The following is a 19,409-nucleotide window of genomic DNA, read 5'->3' as shown; positions in this document are numbered from 1 at the left end:
ACAGAAATCTTGCAATATTTCAGTCTGTTCTAAATCTGAAATATGTGAAAGTTCCACTGTTCGAATTAGATTATTATGTTTTGAGATGTAGATGTAAACCAGTATTATACAATTTATCTTCCAAATGTTTGCTTTTATTGACTTAACCATTTAATTTCGAATGCTAATAAAAAGTTACTAATATTAATCACGTTTCGTTTAAGCCTGGTTTAAGCTGGTGGTCTGCATAGAGGCTGAGGAAACACATTTGTAAAGTTGTCACGTTAATAACTTGCTGTACAAACAAAGGCTCCTGCGTCATCGCTTTATGACTGCACAGCAGACGGGTTGTCATGATGCACGGAATAATCTGAGAAAAGTCAGCCGTTTTGCCAGCGTCTAAAGTGCACACTTCAAAAGGATCTCGGCGTCAGAAGGAGGACACACAACAAAAACACGGACAGAGGAAGAGACGAGAGAATAAAAAAAGATGAAAAAAAAAAAAAACCCATCCGTGATGAAAGTGACACTTAAAAATCCATTGTAAGGTCTGGTTATATAATGAGTTCTAGCCTAGTTAGACTCTTACATATTATTCCACCCGGATTGCTGTTTCATTGTTCCCTTTCTTCCCTCGCCTTGTAACTCGTCTGAAAACTGGAGCTCTGCAGGAGTTAAAGTGAAGAATCGGGAGTTCAGGAGCTTGTCGTTTTTCTCGTGGTGGAACTTTTACCAACGTTAATGAAAGGAGGAGGCGATGGGGACTCCTCTGCCAGGAGAGAGAGCGACAATTTACATCATTCGTGTCTGCAGCTTCCATCTCTCCACAAGCATTTTATTTAGGTCACTGCTTCCGTAGAGTGCCTAAATCCAGTATTTACAATGACTTTTCTATGGTAATCGTTTGTACACAGCTTCAAGCAGAAGTATATGCGATGCACAACAGACCGCCATATCTGATTCGGATTTCCTCAGCGGTTTTATTCACAGTATTTGTAAACGTTGACTCGGAGCAGCCTGTGACCTTGTTGACCTCTCGCTCATGTCTTTAAGGCCTCGCTGGCCTCTGATGTGTGGGTTTTCCAATAAATCCAGCCAATCAGTGGTGTTCAGAGAGAGAGAGAGAGAGAGAGAGAGAGAGCATTACTGGAATCTGGATTCTGGTTATGCAGCTATTGCTTTTCTTGTAAATGAGTCATGTTTACCACCACCGTGTTGTGAGCATTGATTTCAGTAGGTCGTTTAGGGAGATGATTGAAAAGGCCAGTGGGTGTGTGTGTGTGCGTGTGCGTGTGTGTGTGTGAGATTCGAGTTCACCTGTGGACATCAACCGCAACTGTCACTCACACACTGCTAGTTAAATCCAGCTCTCATTAACTTTTTATTGATTCTCTCTGGCCCAGTTTGCAGGCCCAACTAAATCATCATCCCCTCAGACATCACAGGATCGCCCGGGGGGGCCGGGTGCGCGCGCACACACACACACACACACACACACACACACACACACACACACGCACACACACGCACACACACGCACACACACGCACACACACGCACACACACACACACACACACACACGCACACACACGCACATTCGATTTAACTTGCATTTAATGTGAAATCAATACAACAGAGGAGCTCCAGACTTGTGCAGCAGCTGGAAAAGACTCACAGTGTCCGTGAGATGCTGTGATTAGTGACAGCCAGACAATCAAGAGGAACAAGTCATGTCTGTGAGCCTTGCGCCACGTGATCGCTTCAGTACTCCCCCCACATCGTGGCACCTCAGATTGCCTCCCGCTTTGCTTCGGCGCAGCGTACGCGAGCGAATTTCCCGGGTTTATTCAGGTACCGTGTGGCACTTAGACGCACTTAAAATCAAACCATCTATGTGTGATACCAAGGCTTTTTGCTTGTGGCCTCTCGAGGCATGCACTCCATTAACCCCTATCACCCGCTCCACACTTTCCCCAGCACTTTCTACCTAAATACTGCCAAATGCATTTCTCTGTGAAAAGCACATTTGACATCCGGTGCACACGCTTGCTTAAAATAAGTCTTTGTACAAACAGCTTTTAAAAGAGTGCTTTTACACGAGTTGTATGACGAAGAGGCAACAACCTGCTGCTTTAATGGAAAACCAGCACTGTTGAAGGTGTCCTACAAGATCATCGAGGTCAGCGGTGTGCAAAGTAAAATAAAAATAAACAACCAGTTCATGTTTTATTTGCTAAATTCTTACCCGTGATCGCGGCCAGATATTATTATTATTTGCCCCTGAAAAGAACCCGTTACTCCAAATCGCTTTCCTATCAGACTGGCTAACAAAAGACAAATCTCATTTTAAATAATATGTTCATGGATTCATTGTTGTTGTTTTTTTTCTTCTTTTCATTATTCCTATGTTGTTTCATTGTGTGCTAACTTCACAAGCCATAAATATGCATTTTACCATTTTAAAATCAGCCTCATGCAACTGATTAGTTCCTCCTACCGCACAGCAAGAAGCCCACTGGTTCGAGTCACATTCAACTAATCAATAATATCTATAATCAGGACAAGTTGAATTTTATCACTCGGTGCACTTCATCAAATCTAATTAGCGCCTCAGAGAGATTTTCCCGGGGCGATGGAGGTCGTGGTGTTTCTGTGCAGCTTGCATGGTCTCCCTGTCTTCACTTGAGTTCCCTGGTTTTCTCTCACAGTTAAAAAAAACAAACAAAAAATAAAATTAAGGTTATTTATCATCTTGAAGCTGCAGGAGTGATGAAGGGGGCTGGGACCACGCTCAGCCTTACTGTGTGGTAGTTTGCATGTTCTCACACACTACAAAAACACGAGTTTGATGCCAACCGGTGATTGCCAATTGCCTGAAGATGTGGAATCGGAGTGATTGCCTTTCCGTGGGCGTCCTGCATGGCGACGGTGTGCACTCAGCTTGGGATCACCCCGGTGACCCTCGATTAAAAGCGATACAGAAGACGGATGGATTTAACCCGACTGCCAGTCGTTTGTTGCTTCCAGTTCAGACACATAATCCTCCCAAACTACTTCCCAGAAGTCGCGCGAACTCCGCCGATCCGAAATGGAGACACTCGACTCGAGGCGCTCTCCGGGGAATGGAGCAGTCGGTGGCGCGCAAAGACGCCTCCGTGTTTATAATCACAGCAGGATTAGTTCATTCATTATTGCGGGAATCATTCTAATGATCCCTCTGATGTGAGCCGCCACCACCTACTGAGAACAAACTGCTAATGTTTCTGCCAGATGGGCCTTGTGCAGCACACGTCTAATAACCAGACTGGGATCACTCCCCGTGCAGCCGCACGCGTCCCGATCGCTCCGAGCAGGATCTCGTTTTAGATACCAGAGCTTTCCGCTAAGCTACAAGTGGCCTGTGCCGTGTCCTTGCCATTAATTGCTTTTGGTGTTTTTAAGTTTGACTCCGTGTTGGGGTAATTAAAACAAATCGAGTCAAACGGCGGCGACCGGGATCTCTTGCGGCTCCTCTGTGGCCTCGGCCAGCAGAACTTCAGAGAGGTCATGTGCTGCAGTGTTTTCAATTAGACATCTTGGTGCTAATGAGGGTTTAGGTTTTGAATATTTATGCAAAGCGGAGTCTTTAACTGAATGAAATTTCTAAATCTGACAAGTAGGTGAGTGTAAAAGCAGGTTTCTTTTATCCTTTCTTGACCTGACAGCTCTACTAAAACAACCAGACTGATGAAAACTATTTCAAAACATACAAAATGATCAGATATAAGAAAATGAGCAGAGATAACACCTGTTTTTATAGCCTGATTCTTAAAATTCTTACCTTGCTGACTGAATAAACATCCACTTTAAGATGATCAAAGGCTTATTTGTTGAATATTCATATAGTGAAACAAAAGAAATGGTAATCTTTTGTTTTTGTACAAGAATTATTTAATTCTTTATTGTATTCTCATTACCTTTTTATTTGTATAAGCTTGTTCTGTTGTATTTCTTGGTTTCATTTTGGAATTGGAAGCATTACAATGTTCAAAACATCCGTTGACAAAATGTGTTTATTTCATACTGTATAGATTTGTCATATAAAAATTATACATTATTTTCAAAAAATAACTAATCTTTCCTACATATTGTGGCTGATGCAATAAATACACATTTATTTTTTATCTGGATCAGGTTTAAAAAAAAAAAAAAAAAGAAAAGATTTGTTGTTCCACTATTAAAACCTTTGTTAAATTGAGCTGCAGGAGAATCTTCCTTCTTGTGTGAACTCCACAGCGTTGCACCGCTGGTCCTCTCCACGAGAAGAGTCTGTAGGAAGGTGGAGGAGGACCAGTGCAGGACCGCCGTCCCTCTGGGGGGGGGGGACGACGAACCAGTCTGTGTGTTCAGTGTTCGGTAGCGACGGGCGGTGGGGTGTCAAGATGGCCGCCCGCCCGTGCCCAGCAGGTAGAGACACTGCAGGTTGATCATCACGAGGACGAACACCAAGCCGACCAGGACCTTCTGCAGCCACACGCACGTGTTCAGCTTCTGCTCCAGCCGAGAGTTGCAGGCCATCACTCGCATGAGCTGCGGAGACAAAAAAAAAAAAACAAACCGGTTGGGTGACCTGGTCGATCCTCACGCCACTCCCGTACTGAACGTCCTGAAAACTGCTCAGACAGACGCCGCGTTGTGATGAGCTGCACAAGAGACGGGAGGGACTGAAACTGGTGAATTCTTCAGCAATGAGTGGGACGGCGTGTTCTTTTCTTTGATACGTGTGCCAGCATCAAGGTGGGAGGAGACTCCCAAGTTTTCCCATTCCGTTAAGTCCAATAAATACATAAAGTTTTATTATCTGTGCCTCTCATATGAGTCTGAAGTAGGGAGGGCGGCTCGTAGAGAGGAAACTGCAAGCCTGATCCACTTTAAAAACTATATCTTGTCTATAATGTACAGGTTCACACCATTTAGGTGGGTAATTAAGAGAGAAGACTACATATATACACACACACACACACATATATATATATATATATATGTATATTTGTACAATATACAAGCTGAACTCAATTACTGAGCTGGAGTTTTATACAACAATGCTATAGAATGAACCACGACTCCAGTTTTATTAAAAACAAATAAGCTTAAAGGAATTCTTTCTTTAATTTTTGGCATATACAATATGAAACTGTTCATTTTTAGACTCCATCTCTAAGGAAATGTAACAAAGTTGGATTGATTTCTCGTGGTGTGCTTCGGCACATTAGAAACTCCAGTTGTGGTGTCAAGTATGTGAATGAAGGCATTATAGTGTTAAAAAAAGAAAAGAAAAAGGTAACAGGTAGTATAAAGCTGGACTACAGCTCACCGCTGTGTTTACTTCCTCCTGCCCGCTGGTTCCCGTCTCCACAAAACTGTCCCGCAGAGGGCTCGCCAGCGCTCTCACACTCTCCAGAACGTTACAACGCAACCTGCCGGAAAGAGCAGAGCACATGAGGAGGAGACACACAGCGGAGTCCTGCGACAAGTCGGAGCAACACAAGTGAACAACTTCATGTTGTTTTCAGCCGTCAGTCAGAGAACCGACTCCAATATACTACTAGCTCAAAAGCTCTGCATGGTTTAGGCTCGGCTGTACGGAACCTTCTTGAAGCAAACGTACAGAAGCTGCATTTATGCGCCACGTATTCCCAGAAAACTGCTGAATGGCCGAATAAAAGTATTTCCCACTGCTTTTCCCAGCAGATAAATAATTTGAATTATGCTGCAGTGTGTCTTGGACTCTTGTAATGAATTTACTTTCATGTTGTTGCGTTTGCTTGCTTCCTCGTCTGCATATGGCGCCTTGTCGTGAACCATTTTGACTTGGCTTGTTGTTGAAATGTGCCATAAAAAGATATTGAGGAAATGACTGTCAGTTTATCTTCTGACAACAAAGATTTTAATGAGCAGCTTAAATTAAAATAATAGTTGTCCACCAGTACAATAGGAAATGAGATGGTGGGGGGGGGGGGGGGCAAACTTGAGGTGGGGAAAGGAGGCGAATTGGGAACCGTTTCCCCCTTATTGACATCAGGGTTGCGTTTGTTCATAAATTGTTCTATTGACTCTCGTCACACTCTTCTCTAAAGCTTAGTATTAGTGGCAGAGGTATAAAGTGTCTGAACAGTCTGTTCCCGACGGCTCATCTGTGGTCCCTTGACTTCTGATTCGAAAATTAATTTTAAAGAGGCTTTTCACCGTCTGCTGAAGGTTCATGTAATTATTGCCATTATACACGTGTCTGCATGCGGATGAGCTCAGGTTCAGGGATTTGCCACCACTCTTAATATTTAGTGTTACTTTCACCTCAACGTTTGCAAAAATAAAAAAATAAAATACTTCCAGTATACTCCGCTGCTGCATTTTACTTTTAGTTTTAGCGCTTTAAGGAGCAATGATACACACCTGTGCTCCATAATCTTGGCTTTTGGTACTTCCTTCCAGAACTGAGCGAGATCCTGTGACCCGGCGTTGTCCATCTCGGCAGCCATCACCAGAAACCTGTCCTGTAGGGAGGCTTGATAACCTGCAGGACGTCACCCACAAAACCACCAAACCATAAAGTGATCGGCTATTGAAATTAATCAAAAAATGCAATGGGGCATGTTCAAAGAATCTGGTGTTAAGACATGACAGGATAAGAGAGCAAAGGAAAAAAAAATAAAAATAAAACCACCACCACAGCATAAAAGCTAGGAGGAGGAGGAAGAAAAAAAAAAAAAAAAAAGGAGCGCTAAAAAAAAAAAAAAAGGCTGCGCCGATTCATCTGAGCTATGCTGAGCGCATCATAACCTACAGCTGACATCTCGGCGCTTGAAGGCCGCAAAGCATTTCAACTCGCGCGGCTCTGTCAAGTTCGTCTGATGGTTTGTTTTTAGGGAGACGATTCTTTTATCACTCTTGAAATATGCATGTCAGGCAAAGAAAAGCGGGCTGCCTGCACTTTGCGATGGTAATAGACTGAGCCACTTGATTATTCCGAGGTTCAGCATTTGCGAGCGGCGGCGGCTGTCGAGTGCGGCACAGAGCTTTACAGTAAGTGGCGTGGCGTACTTCCGTGTAGGGACACGACGATCTCCACCGAGGCTCCCGGTTCACAGCTGCTGCTGCTGGGCTTCACCCGGTACTTCTCGGGTGCCGTGGTCCGGACCTGAGGGGCGGGGCAAGCGGGAAACACGCTCAACGTTCGACTGTAATTATATGTTGGACGTGGAAATTGTAGTGTAACGTGTGCGGCGGCTGATTCACACTCCTGAAAGCTGCAGGCTCACCTTGTAGGCCACCTGGTTTTTGGTCACATTGCTCAGGATAATGAGGCATTTCTTCTCCGTCTCTCCGGAACCGAAGCTGAGCTCCTCCGCAGGGCTGGAGAAAGAGAAGGAGGGAAGGAGGAGGAGAGGAGAGGAAAGCCCATGTCATTAAGAAGCCGTCTGCGGCCAAATCCTGAGGTTCAGACTTTAGAAAAATCAGCAATCGTAGACAAAGTTCCCACTTGTCATTAATCCAAACGCCGCAGCTATATTTACCATCAGTGTGGCGTTATTATCCGTCTACACGTCACTCGTCCCGTTAAAAAAAAAAGCAGGATTTCTGAGTTCTCTATTGTTTAGCATCTATATCTGCGGAAGAACCTTCTTCAGTTTCTTCACATTCATTGCAAGTGATTAAAAAGGAAATGGCAGGAGCTGGTAGTCTGATCTGTGGCAGTGGAGTGAAGAGAGAAAGTAAATAAACTTGTGCATTAGCTTACCAGTCATAACTGTGGTCTATCGAGCTGTGACTTCTTAACGGTGTGCCCCCCCCCCTCGGGGTGGGAGCAACAGAGATCGATAGGCGAGCCTGGCGCTGCAAGTAGAACCAACTGGGGAAACTTATTTCCTCCTGATGAGAATGTGTGTGTGCGCCAACGTTTGACTTCACTGTAACATTTTGGCAGATCTGTCGTCTTTCTACAGGAAATCCATCAATTAGCTTGAGATTAAAATTTGAGGGTACATTTAAATGTTTAATGTGCAGCTATCAAATGCCAGGGAATTATGCTCACAATTCCCTGGTAAACCAAAGCCAGATGACCATCTCGCCATGTAATTATCTGCAAAGGAAAAGCTGCTGGTGAAGCTGTGGATGAGGGGAGCAAAAACTCCGGGGTCCATAAAACGCCCAAATTGGCCATAATGGGGGGACAAACTGGTAAAAAGATAGCACTGCAAAAACAAGTAAATACTGAAAATGTTCACATTTAAAGCAATTTTTAGCCCGATTTGTCATCGCAGGCCAGATTCTACTCCAGAGAGAGAGAGTTTTGCTCGTGGTCCGCATTTTTGAAACACATCACCTGTCGTCAAAGTAACTTGCTGCGTGTAAACAAGCTCCCCATGTAAAGTGGAAATATGGCGAGTTATATTACGATGGAATTAAACAAAAAAAAAAAAGTATGTCCTTGCTGAATGAGGAAGTTTATTTCAAATAGGAAAAAAACAAACCAAAAAACAAATTAAAAAAACCCTCCCAATGCTTGCAGGCCTGAGGTCGGGGCTGTAAAACCGAGAAAACCAAAGTAAATCTGGCTTAAAATCCAGCCATGAAGCAATTTGTTGTTTGTTGGTCAGCCTCCATTTTTCCAGCCAAGGTTTCAACCCCAACTTGGCTATAAACAGGAGCGACTGATGATGATTCTGACCTCCCTGCACAGTGAACACTTGTGAGACTCAAACCCGGCTCTGCATGTATAACGTTGCCCCACTGACGCGGCTCTGTCTTCGTTTCATTCTTGTCCAAAGATGTTCCCCTTTCCCTTTTCATGTCCTTGTGCGTTGCGTATTCGCACTAAACCAGCTGTGGCGTCAGCCATCAGTTGGAGCTCAGAGCGAGTCTGCTGGCTGTGGAAACCTCTTGGCAAACACAAGATCAAAGACCCTCGCTCGCCTCCAAAGCCCCCCCAGCCCCCCCAGCCTCCAATTGAGGCTAACGCAGTGCTGAAATATAATTGCATTTAAGGCTCATTTGAATCTGTTTACCACTGTAATTCATAGCCCAGAGCTGCCAAAAATCTCACATCAAAGACAACGCTCTGGAAAAACAAGCAAAAAACAAAACAGAACCAAAAACACACAACTCAACTGACATTCACAAAAATTAGACTATATGACTGTGTAAACGCTCTGCTGTGTATTTACCAACCTGACCATAGTGTGGCTGCTACATTTTAAAGTCAATAATTCCTGTTCAGCTCAGTGACGGTTCAATTAAAGTAATGAGATCTATGACAACATGAATAACAAGTGAAGGGCGCTCCTCTGGTTTATAGGTAATTGATCACTGGATGGTATTCCTCACTAATTAGTGTGGCACCGTTATAAATAATTAACACCACCAACTCTTTTCTACTCGAACAATTGACTGGACGCAGCCTTAATTCTTGTCCATGCTTGGTGGGATCAATTGGCATATAAAAGGTACAAACACATCAATAACCACTGCAGGCTTTGAGTCAATCCGTGAAAACTCCATTTTTGTCAATATGTACAAGGCAATTTTAATTATTTCTTACACGTGGAATACACCAACACACACCGAGGCCCTGGGTAATGGATGTATGATAATAGTCCACAACATTAATTGTGTACGAAAGCTTGGCTTCACTAGGGATCTTCTATTAATCTGCATTTTCCCCCTCCTCTAGTAGTCGTACCTAATAAACTGGGAGTTTAATGTCAAGCCATTTCGAAAGGGAAGAGAGTGAATCTGCTGAACAAGCTTGTGAGAGTCTTGCCAAAGGGGAATTGGCAGAAATGTTGAGAGCAGATGATGGATCGGTAGACAAACTCCTAATATACTCGCAGGGGGGGGCTGCGCTTCAAACCCGCCGTGCTTTGGTGACCGGTTGACCTCTCTGGATTCAAGTCCACGAAGCACAAAGCAGTTGTAGAAGTAGGTCAAAGAAGTTTCGTTTGTCTGCAGATTAATGCCGCGGAGGTAAAAAGGTGCAGAAGAGCATCTCTCGCTTCTTTTGTTTGTAAATACAGCTCTGTTTGGGAAGAATGAGGCGAAGGCTAGACAAGCTAGACAACAAGATTTCATCCCGTGACAAAATTAACAACTAAAAACTAACCGTTCAAAGGCAGAAGTGTATTCTGGTGAGATTTGAATATTGTGAGCCCATACATGCAAGGCCAACGACCATTATTTATAAATGGTAATATCCATCTGCTGGGGCACCAATTTCGGCGTTTCTGCAAATACTCTGGTCACCATGGAAACGGGCACACACGTCAACGTGAGAGTCCGGGACGTTCCCCTCTGGTCAGCAAGATAAAATCGAATCTGCTCTGCATTTAGACTCTTGCTTTACTCTTGAACTGTGTTGTAGGTTCATTCAAGTCTGATAAAGATTTCTTGGCTGTAGGTTACCCTTAAAGAACTTACAAGAATGAATATTATATGTATATATATTTGGTTTCTTTTGGATATTTATGTTCTTTGTTGCATCAGAGGAGACATGGAAGGTGTTTAAAGTGGTGTGACTTCTTAAAATTCAGCTGAATACATTACAGCCTTTTTTTTTTTGTCCCTCTGCTTTCTCCTCTGGCTTCGTCGGTGAACGTGTCATAGCGCTAAAGTGACCAACACCATCTAATATACAAAACTGTCATGGCCATCCATTCACGGGGAGACCTTTCAGTGAGGCTGGTCAAGCGCGGGACCCACCTGACATCAAGTAGAGGACCTTTGAAGGTGGTCAGAGGCTTCCTGGCGCCTTTGGTCCGTGCGTTGGTGTCTCCTTTATCATTGTCCTCTGACCTGAAACTGTCATCCAGGAAATTCACCTGAAACAACAAAGACCACTTAATTAGAAAGGCTCAGTGCAGAGCTGATAGCGTAATCACATGACCCTTATCTGGTTCCTCTTCTGAATATGAAAGTTTAACCTTTGCCCTTCACACAGAGAAAGCTATCAGTTAATGAAAGCCTGGAGTCATCTGTAATGACTGCCGTTCTTGTGGAATAACGGTGAAAGGTTACGTCGTGAAAAGGCCATCATACTTTGGGGGGGGGGAAAGCTATTTTACTAAAAGGAACTCTTCTCATGACCCTTGACTTTTGTGGTTATACAGCATCAAGCCGCATGTTTGTGAAAATGCAGAACCAACAAAAAAAGCAAGCTCATGACTTTTGGCACACATGCACACCCCCCCCCACTCAAAAAAAAAGAAAAAAAAAAGAAATTGGGGCTAAAGCAGTTCAGCTGGGACGAATGCTGTGGTATTACTCATAAATGACCATTGATGCTCGAACTTTGTCCTGAATGATCTCGAGACCAATCACAAGACCAGGAGGGGACGGGTGCTTTCACATTTGGGGGGGGTGGGGGGGGGGGGGTTGGGCCGTGGTCGGCGGACACGACGCGTGATAAACATGTATGACTCAGTGGGGAAGTGTGTCATTCACTGCGATAAGCAACAAAAGGTGTAATTTTGATGTAATGGCTTGACCGTCATGAAACCGCCACAAAGAAGACATCAAGAGATAATGAGGTGATGATGAAATGTCTATTTATTCATCTTGTTAAAAGAAGCAATTGAAACACAATTAGGTAATCATGGGAGCAAGAAATTGGAACACATGGGCAATTTTGAAATTGTACAGAGATCTGTGCAGATGTTAGGATTCAACCAACAGTACCGTGTTAAGGGTATCATTAGTAATGTTTCTGCAGTTCATACAAAAAAAGTTTGTATAGATCACCAAGGAACAAGCAAGAACAAGAGTATATCATTCAAAAAAACCAAACACAGAAACACTATTAAAAATAAAAACAATTAGCAATGAAATGTGAGATCATTAAAACAGGAATCTACGATTACAGAGTTCTACACGTAGTGTAAGATGGAAAAATTGAAACACGCAAATTGTCGATTAGAAATGTTCCAAATGAGCTGCAATTCCTTTCTTACAGTGCAAATTAAGGCACAAATCATAATCATCCGACTCATTAGCTCTCAAGTCAAACACTTGGTAAATGATAGTGTTGGAGGAGAAGGCACAGATGGCCTTTGTTGAAACGTTGCCTCAAAGGCAGGCGCGGTTTAGTATTCAGTGCTACGGATTAATAATATGGTTTACTGCAATATTACAGTAATTATCCGAGTAGTTCATGAAATGAGGTTAGGAGATGCAAATAATGTGAAATTGGTAATGGACACTAGTGACTTGGTCGTCTTTCTCTCAGAGATGATTAAACTGTGAAATGAGTGCCGGGCTCGGGCCGTCATTCGCACGACTTTGTGTGTGTGTGTGTGATAAGCGAGCCATTTCTAAGCCTCCCATCACCGGATAACGGGGGTCAGAGGTTTGGTGCGTTTTCTACAGTTGGGTCAAGTCGAAATGTCAAAGTCCGGGACGGATCGCGAGCATATCCAATTGTGGCGATGAGGTGACCAGTCGACTGCGAGGCCGGCGTACCCGCGACGATTCAAAGAGTCGCGCGAGTACACCTGCCTTTCCAGCCTGCGGAAGAAATCGTCCAGAGCTCCGTGTCTGTGTGTGCGGCCGTGACCTTACACTGCCTTACCACCACCAGCCCTTGTTTCAAGAGAGAAAGAAAGGCAATTAACTTCCTGAAGCCATCAAGTTATCAGTTGCAGTGCTTCCTGGAACCCAGAAGATGGGGGGGGGGGGGGGGGGGGGGGCTGTGATGATGGCGGAGATGATTTGGGGGGAGGTGGGGAAAAAAAACAACCGCTCTTTATTTATTTAGACATCAGGAATAGAAAGCTCGGCACGAGCACTGTGGAAAAACACTCCAGTCTTGAAGCACATTTCGCACACCGGCAACGAGATCACAGCCAACGGAGGGTCCTGATTGACGCTTCCCTACTTTTGAAGGAAAGGAGAGTCTACTAATTAACCCGTTATTAAAGCCTCCAGGCGGCGTTATTAACCTCTCATTACTGGCCCGCCTTCAGCTAAACTTTAGTATTTAACCTCACTTTTCATTCCTCCATCGCGCAATCACGAAGAGCTTCCACGCAAAACTATGGCTTTGTACGGACGTTAATGTGCTCTCATCTATTAAGCCACAGACGTGAGGACTCGTCGGTGAGTTACGCGACTTTAAGCCAGCGTTAGAAGCTAAATAAATACCCAATGCTTTTAATTATCATTTGAATTCTCCCTTCAGCTCCGATCAAAAATGATGAAACGCTGTCGTCCCAGCGGGAAAGTTCCACTGTTTACCGACATGCAGCCTTGCGTTTACGCACAGCAACGTCTTTGCTGTTGTGAATATTCACCCCGGAGAGACGTCAGAACTTTCATTTGTCAAGCTGGCCTGAAAAAAACAAAAAAAACCCCAAAAAATCTCCCCGTTTCCCATAGGGCTGACGCAAGTGTTTTGATACGTCGTCACCTCACAACACTGCGGCGCCAGGAATAAGTTTGTGAAATCAAATTAAGCCAATAATGCGCTAAAAAAAAACCCCAGCCGTGCACCATTTCTCTGGGGTTATACAGAGCAGGCTCGTGTTACTTGTTCCAAAAATATACCAGAATGAGTGTGGAGTGAGATTTCATGCTTTACAGTAAGAGCATTAACCAAGTCTAACTTGTGCCTGTAGATTAATGTTGAGGCAACAACTGATTTGCATACATTTGCTTTTGAAATCTAAATCTGTCGTGCATATCCAATGTGGCACTTATTAACAATAGGAGCACTGTTTGTTCGATGGGGCTTTGAAAGCTCATGGGGGTAGCTTTGGGTGACACGGCACAGCTCGGTCCCGCAGGTAGATACTGTGGGTTTCCTATAGGAGACAGGCTGGTGGTGGTGGGGGGGGGGGGACAAACTGCAGAAAAGGGAGATCCTAGTGCAAAATGTAGGTTAACCTCAAGTCTGAGGAAATAACAGCCACAACAATACATAGCAAAGAGAATTAATGACCACGAATGTAGGACGAGGACATTTTTTTGATCCTGAAATTATCCCTTAATGCCTTCCCCTCCGTCACCGCTGCCAGCTAGAAAAGAATAACCAGATCATGACTGGGTCGTCCTGCAGAGAGAGAGAGAGAGAGAGCAAAATCTAGAGCATAAGCTTGAGTCCCAGCATCCAGCAGGCCGCAACGCAATGGGCCGACACCGGAGTGAAAGGGCGGCGACAGCGGCCGCAGTGCGTTCAGCCTGTGGGGGCGTCTCAGCGACGCTGCTGGAGAACAGGAATCCAGCAACGGCCTGGAAGCTCTTAAGTATCTGACGTGATAAACCTCTGTGGGCCGTTTGAGGATTTGGAGAAAGGGGGGGGGGGTGGCGCTCCATTTGTGAAGCAAAGGCTTTTGTTTGTCGGATTTAACTGCAGCCAAATACATCAGGAGTCACCTTCACAGAGACAATGAGCAAGAGCTTAATGTTGTCTAAATCGGAACATTAGTTCCCACAGAACAGCCCGATTACACGCCGCGACGTCGGGCGCAACTTGAAGAACGTGAGAGCAACGACAAAGGAGCCGCGTTACACTTTATCTGATCATTTGCAAATTCTGCGAATGACGAAGAGACGCAAGTGCAATGCTGAAAATGAAAACGATGAATGAAATATACTTTACAAACAAGAGTAGCAGATTTAGTTTTTTTACTAGAACTTTTACTCAAACTTACCTTGTGTCCCGTCATTAAGGGGACTCGCCAATGAAAAGGAAGCGGTTAATGTTTCTCCACTCAAAAGTAAAAGACATAAAGGCTATCAGCGTTTGGTTTTCTTCCACCACGTCTTTTCCCTTTAACAACAACAGCAGCGACGTATATTATGAACCTGAAATGGAAGTACCTTCTTCGTCTTGGTCACGATCTCGGAGCTGAAGCTGGACTCCAGAGTTTCTCGGCTCTCGAGTTCACACTCTTTGCTCTCGGTGTCGTCCTCGCTGACGATCGGACCGTTGTCACAGATGGGCGTTTGGAACTCGTCGTCGGGCAGAGGCGGGTAGCTGTACTTGAAGGGATCCTGGAGTGCAAACAGATGTCAGAGCATGGGTCTTACAGCTACATGCAGTATCGTATGCAGTTATATTTGGTAAAGTATCACGACGGTACGAGGCGCACAAACAGAAAGGTTAAAAAAAAAAAAATTACAGTGATCCAGTTAAATTTCTGCAGTTTGTAAAGGCTTGACTGATTTAAGGCTTTATTTATTGCATTAATAGTCACAATGTGGCACAAACAGATTGTGTTTCACAACACAATAACAAAATAAACCCTTCTTTCCAATTGCAAACACAGCTTTTGTAACTGTATGAGAAAAAAAACAAAACAAAACATTAATACGCCATATGATCTCATTTCTGAAATAGTACAGTGGAGATAAGGCAGATGTTAACGTACCGTTCCACCCATGTGAGGGGGGAGGTACTCGGGCCCGATGTAGGTCTGCACCTCACTTCTGGAGGCAAACCGGAGCTTGCTGATGGCTTCTGGGCCCAACCAGGTCTTCACAATCTTCCACGCAGCTGCAATGAAAAGATTTCACACTTCAAATGTCAACCCATTGGACATATAAATAAACAAGTCAACAACAAAAAAATTGTGTGTCTCAAGACTCACCACCCATGATCCAAGGCATTTCCACGATAATCATTTTGGCTGAAACAAACAAACAAACAAACAAAAAAAAAGGCTTTCAGTCGGGATTCATGTTTTCTAAAGTACAACATTTTGCTTGAGAGCCGATAAATAAATAAATTGGCATAACATATGGAAATGTGGAAAAATGCAGATTTGACTTTGTTACTTACATAAAAACTTTGGGTAATATACTTTAAAGCAATTTATCACATACTTCACAAAGTCCATGTCCTGAAAGTGAGAAAGTGAGAAAGAAAGAAAGAAAGAAAAAAAAAAGGAAAAATTTACAAAGTGGAATCACACTAAAGCTTTGTGTAAAATATGCTTGACCAAATCATTTTCACTGGGGAGAATGCTTGTTCTCGCTTTACTGCCTCCGGATTGGAAGTGACCCACTTATCTTGGAATAAAAATTCATTACAAGCTCCTTCGAACGATTTGAAACTCAGTCCCTCTCAAATAATTTCAGTAAAACTCTGGAGGATGTTATCTTGCAAATATCGTGCGCTTGCATTACCATTTTTATTTTGTTAACATTTTGCAAAGCAAGTAATTATCTCACTTGTTTTAAATGTCATATTTTGTCACAGTTTTGTTAAACTGTCCAAAAAAAAAAAAAAAAAAAACCTTGTTCAAAAACAAAGTTAGTGACTTGAATGCGTTTAAATCCAAACACATCAGAAAAAAGTAATTTAAGGCGCCTATGATAATTGTCCACCTTCCTGTTCGGTTAATCAAAATGATCAAACAGCCAATATGTCAACGGACACGGCCCCCATGTCCTGGCGAGGCTCCATAATTGGACGGGAGCTTCATTGCTATGCAGGAGACCGACTCTCAAGCCTTAATGAGATCATACTGGCTCCTCTTCTCTGGCTCCTCCTGCCACCCACCATGACTCAATACGGCTGCCTTCCAACCTGGTACACTCATTTTTTTTTTTTATTATTTGGATTGCAAAGCCGTTTATTTTTCGCTGAGCTATTTCTTGCCTTGCTTTATTTGTCTTTAATTGAACCGTTTCTCCAACGGAGACAGTGACGTGCGCAAGCAGACGGAGACGCTCCATCAAGGAACTACCGCCTGCGACACACACACACACACACAGCGAGTCCGCGGATTAGACGGCCCACTCCAAGTGACCATCAGGATTTAAAGGTTACTTTAATCTCCAAAGTGTTAAACCATTGAAGAGCATCAGTCCGTGCAAGTCCAAGGCTCAAAACGGAGAGAAATAGGAGGATGCTCAACAGAACTCAAGTGACAGCCACAGTGGCCTTTTGAAAAAATAAAATAAAAATAAAATATGACTCAAGTGAATCCTTTTTCGGCATTAAAGTATAAACATCGTAACTTTAGATTTGCAGACTTGTGTTTGACAACAAGAAGCAGTAAGGATGTGCGACCTTCAGGTTCAAGTTTATCGACACGGTCATAAACTGAAATCGCACCTTTTGATACTTACTATATTGCTGAGGCCCGACTCGGCCATATCAAACACAACAGTGAGCGGCATCCCCGGCTCTTTCTTGGCGTAGCGCTCCAGCCAGAAGGCCACATACTTTTTCTTGTCCATGGTGGTTTTTGTATCCTTCACGTGGAGCTTTACCTTAAACCAGACTAAACACACACGAGGAGGGGGAAAAAAAAAAGGAAAAGGTCTCGTCTTGTTGGTGTATTAAGTGTCAAATAATCTGGTAGAGCGTGTTTACGTACAGAGCTTGTTGCCCTCTTTGTCGTAGCCATGGAGGTAGACCGCACCGGTCTCAAACATCCACCTGGGAATGACGCCCTCGCTGAGATCTGAAACACACGTCAAGTCGTGCAGGACACTGGTAAGACGTGCTCCTCCTCTTTTAATCCAGTGCACACATACACACAGCTTAACACAACATACTGAGGGCAATCAGGTTTTCCTGCATTGTGAGTTTTCGGCTGGCCAAAAGGCACCTGGAGGCCTGCAGGGATCGTGTGAATGTTTAGTGAAAGAAACAACACGACTCAAAACTTTTAACCCTTCGGAAAGTTCGCAAGCAGTCACTTTTAATATTACTTGAAGTGGAACTCAATTTCAAAAAGTTTGCTGATCCCTGCATTAGGGCATTTTGTTCCGTGTGGGAGAAAATAGAAACAAGCTAAACTGCACGTCTGACTTTTCAGAGGAAGTCACTTTCTTTCACTTTATAGCTGTGAACCGGGGGGAAATCCTGTTTCCCCAAAGTGGGCCTTCCTGAAATTACTCAAGTTGACAGGAAATAGCACAACTAAGTGTCACTAAACGTTTTCAGCAAATGAAATAAAGACGCAATAGCACACGGGCAAGATCATACACCCTACTGATTGAACTAATCACACAAACAAACCACATTTCAGGAAAAAAAAACAACTAAATTTGCTGCATTAAAGGCAGATAAATAGCAGCTCTGTGAAATCCCTCGAAAGAAACAGAGGGGATTGTTCTGTGTGCCGGTGTATGGAAATATGGGCGTTTAACTCACAAAGGCACTTTGTTTGGATTCATCCCAAAGCAGCACAAAGATCACGACTGCTGAGCGCTGCAGGCATGTCAACATCTAAATATGGCAATACCAATGCTTTTATGCAGGACTGGACATTGAACGTCAATACTTATGGAGTACTGAATAAATGTTTTCTGCGACACAAGCGTCCAAATACCTTTCAGGATTATTATAAACGCTGCACTGAAGGAAGGAGTAGCCGGCAAATGTTTTAACACTTGAGCAAGGCCATTGCATTTCGTCTTACCATTCACACTAAACTCTTTTCTCCAATGCAGACTTTCGTCAATCATTTTCAAGGCATCGTCAACCACATAGAGCCTCCAAGTCAGGTACCCCTCCACCAGAGCGTTGTCGGTTTGAAGCCTCTCCACATCCCTCGAGTCATATTTATCTGAGGAATCTGCAAACACAACATGAAGACTCAATAAGTCACAAGACATAAACGGTATCACTTTAAATCATTGTCCACAAACACACTGATTTGACCCACTGTGTGCAGTGTTTCTTGGTTTTAATGAATAAAAGACAAAGGAGGCGATAGCTTCGTCTGCAGTGAGTTGATTTAAACTATAACAGTACAAAGCCAACGTTAGCTGCTCATCTGCTGGAGCTTATCCAGGCTCTCTGAGCATTTAGGTCAACATGTTACCAACCTGGCGTAAAGTCACAGCAACAGCTAGAGGACACCTGACCTGGAATGCTTGACTTCGTTTCAATAACCTACCCAAAAGCGGACGCCTGGAACGGCGAGGAAAGTTTAATGTCGGCTTTTTTCCCAAACTGACCACATTACCTTGGAGCAACTCGTTTTTGAATCTCTGTCTGGTCTCCTCGATTTTCCTCTCCAGGTCCTGTGAGGAGAAGAGTTTGTTCAAGTCTTTAACGGAACAATGTACAGAACTGTCAGGGGAGAGGGAGACGGCGAGAGAAAACGCGACCGTGAACGATACCTGCTCTGCTTCTTGTGGATCAAGTTCAGCCATATTCAGCTCTGAGACAGTTCCGTGTTGCAGCCAGCTAGCTAACTAATGTCTGGATGAATCAGTGCGAAGTGGGAAACCGGCGCCCTGCCACCGCCATTTTGGCTCCTGCCGTTGGCCACTCCCCCTCTGCCGGGCTGTTTTGTTTTCCCCAAACAAGTAGGGGGGGAAGTCACACTGCGCTGAATGTCACCGCACACGCTACTTAATAAAATCAGCTGATGTGTTAAAAAAAAACAGGACACGCGCTGTTTTTGTTTAATGCAAACTCGCGTTTGTTTACTCACTC

General features: G+C 43.9%; 1 protein-coding gene across 1 annotated transcript; it reads right to left on the bottom strand.

The window, feature by feature from the left end:
* Positions 1-4,028: 4,028 nt before the first annotated feature.
* On the bottom strand, positions 4,029-19,204 carry mospd2 (motile sperm domain containing 2). Its single transcript, XM_080497683.1, has 15 exons — positions 19,091-19,204; positions 18,934-18,991; positions 18,385-18,540; positions 17,335-17,421; positions 17,084-17,238; positions 15,789-15,849; positions 15,598-15,636; positions 15,379-15,503; positions 14,828-15,001; positions 10,715-10,833; positions 7,279-7,372; positions 7,061-7,157; positions 6,413-6,533; positions 5,334-5,436; positions 4,029-4,549 (listed from the first exon to the last, which is right to left on the bottom strand). The coding sequence occupies exons 1-15, from the start codon at positions 19,121-19,123 to the stop codon at positions 4,397-4,399; spliced, it is 1,575 nt and encodes a 524-aa protein (XP_080353809.1). The 5' UTR covers positions 19,124-19,204; the 3' UTR covers positions 4,029-4,396.
* Between the last annotated feature and the right edge of the window lie 205 nt (positions 19,205-19,409).

This window comes from Blennius ocellaris (assembly GCF_963422515.1).
Source record: "Blennius ocellaris genome assembly, chromosome: 6".
Lineage (NCBI taxonomy): Eukaryota > Metazoa > Chordata > Actinopteri > Blenniiformes > Blenniidae > Blennius > Blennius ocellaris.
The sequence above is the reverse complement of the archived record's forward strand: the minus strand, read 5'-3'. Positions and strand labels throughout refer to the sequence as shown.